Consider the following 6576-nt stretch of genomic DNA (forward strand, 5'->3'; position numbering starts at 1 on the left):
TAACAGACTGAGCCCATAGCTCAGGGGCTCAACACAACAGAAGTTCGGAATCGGTGCGCCTGGCGTGGGGGCGGCCTTGCGGTGTCATTTGGGCACCCAGGCTCCTTCCACCCTGTGGCTGTGCCTTCTCCTAAAGACTTTACCTCTCTGCATTCAGCCTGCGGGTGGGGGACGAGAGGTGGAGCACGGCATGGGGAGGGGTTTACCGGCCAGGCTGGGAGTTGTCGCCGTTGGCGACAGTTCTAAGTGCAGAGGAGGCTGGGAAATGTGGCTAGCTGTGTGTGCCCAGCTCCAGCTCCCCACCCTATCTCGGACCCCGGGCTTCTCCGCACCTCCTGTGCGGTGCGCCTGATCCGCGCCACCGCCCACCACGCACGTGGACTAGAGTTTCCTAAGTGGCCTCACTCTTAGCCAGCACCCCTTTCCCACTGGACAGCCAGGATGCTCTTTTTGAACAAATGTCAATTAAATCACTGGTGTGTGTTTGTTTTCCTGCTTACTGCCTTTCCCGGCTAAGGGCCTGTAAGACCCTGTGTGAAGTCCCTTCTCTGTCTTCCTTTCTGCTCCCTGCTCCTCCACCCCCAGCACCCCGATTCCCCTGCTTCCAGCCACGCCGGTTCTCCCACTAAAGGATTTGCACTTGCTGCCTGGACGCTCCCTCCCCAGTCACGCCTCAGCAAGGCCTTTCCCACCACCTCAGCTGGCGGTGCCCCCCTCCCCCCAGGAACTGTTTCCCTTCTCACACTTGTCTTCAGTGATCTTTGTGTGTCTGTCGGTTAGCCAACCCTCCTTTCTAGGATGTCAGCTCTATGTACCCCAGGACGCTTGCCTGTCCCAGTAGGTGCTCAGTACAGTTTTGTTGGATGACTGGCCCAAGGTCACAGGACCGTGGTGGTGGAGACCGGACATCTGCAGACCCGGGCTTTGGGCGCTCTGCTCCAGTTGTCACTGTTTAGAGACACCTGCGGCCCGGGGCGCCGGCGGGTAAACAAAGGCAGGTGTTGCGAGGGGGCGGGGAGGCAGGAGGAGCCCTCTCGGCCCTCCACGCCCCCCCCCGAGGCCCCGCCTCCGCCCCAACACTCCCCTCCGCCCCGAGTCCCTCCGCCCCGAGTCCCGCCGCCCGCAGCCCGCTCCCGCCGCGCGGGGCGGAGGGCGGAGCGCGGGGCGGCCGTCGGGGCGCATGGACGGGCCCGGGGCGCGGGGCCCGCGGCGCCGCCATGAGAAAGCAGAGCGTGCGCACGGCCGCGCTCGTCCTGTGCATCCTGTCCTACCTGCTGGTGGGCGCCGCCGTCTTCGACGCGCTCGAGTCCGAGGCGGAGCGCGGCCGCCAGCGGCTGCTGGCCCAGAAGCGCGGCGAGTTCCGGAGGAAGTACGGCTTCTCCGCGGAGGACTACCGCGAGCTGGAGCGCCTGGCGCTGCAGGCCGAGCCGCACCGCGCCGGCCGCCAGTGGAAGTTCGCCGGCTCCTTCTACTTCGCCATCACGGTCATCACCACCATCGGTGAGCGGCCCCGCGCCGCCCTCGCCCCCCGCCCCCCCGGGCTCGAACCCCTCCTCTGCCCCTGCCCGTCTGGGTGGCTTCGGACCAGTCATTTCAGCCGCCCTCCGCCCAAGGGCCCGGCGTCCCACGCGGGCGGGGCTGGGAGGAGTCGGGAGCTCAAGTTCGCCCAGAGGTGGCACGCGGGAGTGCTCAGGAAACCTCCGGGGGCAGGGAGACAGATGGAGCGGGGCGAAGCGCGAGTGTCTGGAGACGGAGGCTTCCTTGCCTGGCTGCATCACCCTAGCTGTGTGACCTCAGACAAGTTGCTTAACCTCTCTGAGCCTCGATTTTCCCCTCTGTGAAGTAGGGCTGCTAATAGGCCTTATCTCAGGGCTGGGCTGAGATAATTATTGTCAAGGAGATAATGTATGCAGAAAGTTTTAGCGCAGGGTCTGACACATACAAAGCACTAAGAAAGATTGATTTTTGTATTATAATTATTCTGTTACTCCATGAAACGGGATCTAGTCTGTCTTAGTCACTGCAGTGTACCCAGCCTAGCGCATAGTAGACACTCAATAAATATTTGTTGAAGGAATGACTGATTACCACAAGCTTTGGACCTCACCCTCCGGGATCCAGAGCAGTTTCTCTGCAGCATCTGGACCGTCAGCCGTTGCCATGGCTACCGTCTGGCTGGTACCTGCTGAGCAGAAGCCTAGAGAAGCAGGAAAGGAGAGAAGCAGGAAAGGAGAGAAGCCGGCTCTGCAGGGCTCCAGGCTGGGTGTCAGCTGCTTCCCAGGTCCCAGCTGTGGATGTCTAGGCATTCCCCCCCTCCTCCCGGCTTGGATCACCACTCTGGAAGTCTGAACATTGGAGAAAGTTTTTTTCATAATGCCCTTGCAAGTGGATGTGAGCTGTGGGTTAAAAGCCTGAGTTCTGCAATTACCTAGCCCAGAGTTCCATTCTCATCTCTGTTGCCTCCTGTCTTCTCTGGCAATTGGATGTACCTCTCTGAGCCCTAGTTTTCTCGACTGCAAATGCAGTTCTTGCTACCTCACTGGGTGGTTGCCAGGTTTAAATGAGGTCAAGTCTGTAAAATGCTTGGCACGGTGCCTGAGGCTAAATGGGCACTACTAATTAGTAATAATAACAATTCATTGTTTGCCAGCTGTGGGCCCAGCTCCCATTCAGCCCTTTATGCCCTCTCCTGTCAACATGGGCACCCCTGCTTCCCTACCTGGGCTCAGCCCAAGACACTTCCTGTTGCCGTGCCCAGTGGGTGGGACCCCATCCACCTCTTCTGCCCACCCCCACGCTATCTGGAGACAGCTGGAGCTCAGTTTGGTCTTCTCAGCCGGTGGTTCCTCGCTGGCATCTGGGAGCCTGGGGAAAGGGACCTACTAAGTGGAAATAGCCAGAGTTTTGCCTTTTCTGGCCACCTGGGGGCGCCAGCTTGAGCTGTGTGATCCGAGCTGCATAAGCCAGCCTTGCAGATAGCGGGGCGCCAGAACCCAGGAGTTAGAGCTCTGCATGGATGGGAGAGGCACTGAGAAGCCGGAGGAGAGTGGTTAATGGCTCAGGCCCTGTGACCTTTGGGCAGCTTCCTCTCTCTGAGCCTCAGTTTCCTTCTTTGCAAAATGGGGGTAATAGTATCATCTCATACAGTTACTGGGAGGGTAAAATAATCTACGCAGAGTACCTAGCATGCTTAGTTATTATCATTGTTCGCTTCACTCTGTCAAAGCCCGATATACCCCCGAACAGCTGGACACAGCACTACCGGGCCCCTTACTGCCAAAGAGGCTCTCTTTCTCACGCTCAGCACCCCCTTCAATTTGATTTGATTACTGATGATGATCATTATTAAACATCCATTGAGCCCTTAGTCTGTGTCAGGCCCTGTGCAGGGCGCTGGTGACTAGGGACACAGAGAAGTGATTGGCATGGTCTCCGGCCGCAAGGAGCTCCCCCAATAGCAGATGGAGGCAAAGTGATAGGGCCATCCAACAGAAATGTAGACATGGAGCCATAGGGCTTTAACAACATGTATTGTGTTGATATTCTGAATGAATTATATGTGCGCACAGCACACGCACCTCACGGTACAAAAGAGTATAGAACGAAAAGGAAGTCTCCCTCTTACCCTGTCTCTCAACCCATAAATTCCTTTCCCTGGATTAAATACAGTTACCAGTTCTTTGTGCATCCTTCCAGATACATTCTCTGCCTATGTGTTCCTTTAAAACACACCCATTATAGAGACCTTAGGTTGTACACACTGTTTGGTCTCTTGCTTTTTTTCACCTCATATTTTTTGGTGATTAAAAAAAAAAATTCCCTAAAAAGCTTGGGGCACCTGGGTGGCTCAGTCAGTTAAGTGTCAGACTCTTGATCTCAGCTCAGGTCTTGATCTCAGGGTCGTGAGTTTGAGCCCTGCGTTGGGCTACTTGGGGAAAAAAAAAAAAAAAAGCCATGTCATTCTTTTCCATGGCTGTAGAGTGGGGTTTCTTGACCTTGGCCCTATTGACATGCTGGACTGGATGACTCCGTTGAGGGGCTGTCCTGAGTATGGCGGGCAGTTTAGCAGCAGCTGTGGCCTCCACCCGGTAGTTGCTGGTAGCGCACAGCCACCGCCTCCCAGATGTGACAACCAGAAGTGTCTCTAGACATTGGCAGATGTCCCCCTCGGGGACAAAATTACCCCCGGTTGGAGCCACTGCTATGTAGGGTTCTGTCATTTGGTTGGCACCACGATTTATTTCACCAGACCTCTCTCGATGGACACGTACGTTGTCCAGTTTTCTCCGTGAGCAGCGATGCTTCAGGGACGCCCCACGTGCATACCTCACTTTGCACACACATGTGTGCTTTGTAGGACTAACTTGCTCACCGTGGAACTGCACGGCTCAAGGGTTTGTGTGTTTACATTTTGGCAGATGGTGCCCATTTGCTAGAGGAGGTGTGTTCTTTTGGGGGAAGGTCCACCTGACTTTTCCTGGGTTATGCGCCCCTTTAAGAATACCAAGAAAGTTTTCGCTCCTCTCTCCAGGAATGCTCATTCCCCGGCGATGGCACAGTGGTCCAGGATTCAAGGACGCCCACTCACGTGTAGGTCCCCTAGAACAGGAAAGAATTGCTACACCAGACTGAAGAAGTGCTGAGTGGGGGCTGGCTTGGAGCAGGATGTGGGAAGGAGAAGTGGACCAGCAGGATGGGGGGAGAGAGCGATCCAGGGGAGGAAAAACCTTGAGAAGAGGTATGGGGAGGTGGGACATGCGGGTTGGGGAAGCAACATGGGGCGAGGCTGGACGGGGGAGCGGAGTCAGATCACCAAGGAGCTTGGACGCTACGTGAGAACTGGTACTGGGGCACCATGGAAGATTTTGCTTTATTTTTAAATCAAGGCATAATTTACACACAGTGAAATGCACCATTTTCCAGTGCAGCAGCCTTCTGCGAGCTTTGACAAATGAAGGCCTGTCAGGCAACTGCAGCCACCACCAAGACAGAGTAGGCTTCCATCACCCCCAAATTTGTCTTGCCTCTTTCTGGTTACCTACCCCCTCCTCCAGCCACCACGGCTGGCAACCACAGATCTGCTCTCTGTCCCCACAGTTTTGCCAGAATGCTTGCAGAATGTCATTTCAATGGAACCATGCAGTATGTAGTCTTTTGAGCTTGGCTTCTTTCACTCGGCATAAGGCGGCTGAGATCCACCCTTTGTGGCGGCAGGTAACCCTAGTTCATGCCTTTCTGTTCTGCACAGAACTGCATTGTACGGATGTACCGCCGGTTGTTTATCCTTCCCCGGCTGAGGGACGGTGGGCTGTCTACCATTTGGGGCGATTAGGGATACCCACGCCATGTTTCAAAGGCAGGGGATGACCTAGTTAGAAGCAGCATTTCAAGATGCTGCGCCGGCCCCGGGGCTGGGGAGGGAGGCCGGGCAGGGCGGCCGCGGCCGGCGCTCACCAACCCCCTCCCCTCCGCTCTCCCTCCAGGGTACGGCCACGCCGCGCCGGGCACGGACTCCGGCAAGGTCTTCTGCATATTCTATGCGCTCCTGGGCATCCCCCTGACGCTGGTCACCTTCCAGAGCCTGGGCGAGCGCCTGAACGCGCTGGTGCGGAGCCTCCTGCTGGCGGCCAAGCGCTGCCTGGGGCTGCGGCGGCCGCGCGTGTCCACCGAGAACTTGGTGGTGGCCGGGCTGCTGGTGTGCGCCGCCACCCTGGCCCTCGGGGCCGCCGCCTTCGCGCACTTCGAGGGCTGGACCTTCTTCCACGCCTACTACTACTGCTTCATCACGCTCACCACCATCGGCTTCGGCGACTTCGTGGCGCTGCAGAGCGACGAGGCACTGCAGAGGAAGCCGCCCTACGTGGCCTTCAGCTTCCTCTACATCCTCCTGGGGCTCACGGTCATCGGCGCCTTCCTCAACCTCGTGGTCCTGCGCTTCCTGGCGGCCAGCACCGACGCGCCCGAGCGCGCCGCCCGCCGTCCCAGCCCGCTCCGCCCGGGGGCGCCCGAGAGCCGCGGCCGCTCCCCGCCCCGCCGGCCGGCCCGCGCCGGGGGCTCCACCTCCGTCTCCTCCCGCGTGCACCAGCTGCAGACGGGGGCCCGCGACAATCTGGGCTTCTCGCCCCCCTCGAGCCCTCGGGCTGTGGCCGGCGGCTGCGGGGCGGGCAGGCCCCCGGCCCGGCGCAAGTCCATCTGACAGCCCAGCTCTGGGCGGGGCCCGGGGTCACCTGTCAGTGCACCCTCCCCAGAGCCTGGAGAGGGGTGAGCGGCCGTGGCCTCAAGGCCGTCTTCAGCCACGGGCAGTCTGTCCTTTCCCTCTGTGGCCAGCCCCTCGATCCTCTCCCAAAATACATTAAAGCCGCACCATAAGCACAAGCGCGACTCCCAAGTCGCCCTGTAGGTGCAAATCCCTTGTGGTCCAAATTGTTTCAGGAAGGCGTGGCCACCTCGGCCTCCCAGGAGAGGCTCTCCCAGGCCCGCGTCACCAGCTGGCCCCCTGGAGTGGAAACAGGTGGTCGTCTTTCTGCCGCAAGAAGAGGCAGGCTTTCCGTGTTGCAGGGGAGATGGGCGGCTGTC

At 58.6% G+C, this 6576-nt stretch overlaps 1 protein-coding gene across 1 annotated transcript; it reads left to right on the top strand.

Moving 5' to 3' along the window:
- The first annotated feature begins 1217 nt into the window (after positions 1-1217).
- Positions 1218-6196, top strand: KCNK15 (potassium two pore domain channel subfamily K member 15). The gene is made up of 2 exons (XM_021689235.1): positions 1218-1500; positions 5484-6196. Exons 1-2 carry the CDS (start codon positions 1218-1220, stop codon positions 6194-6196), a joined length of 996 nt encoding a protein of 331 aa, XP_021544910.1.
- The last annotated feature ends 380 nt before the right edge of the window (positions 6197-6576 follow it).

Source organism: Neomonachus schauinslandi, chromosome 10 (assembly GCF_002201575.2).
Source record: "Neomonachus schauinslandi chromosome 10, ASM220157v2, whole genome shotgun sequence".
Classification (NCBI taxonomy): Eukaryota; Metazoa; Chordata; class Mammalia; order Carnivora; family Phocidae; genus Neomonachus; species Neomonachus schauinslandi.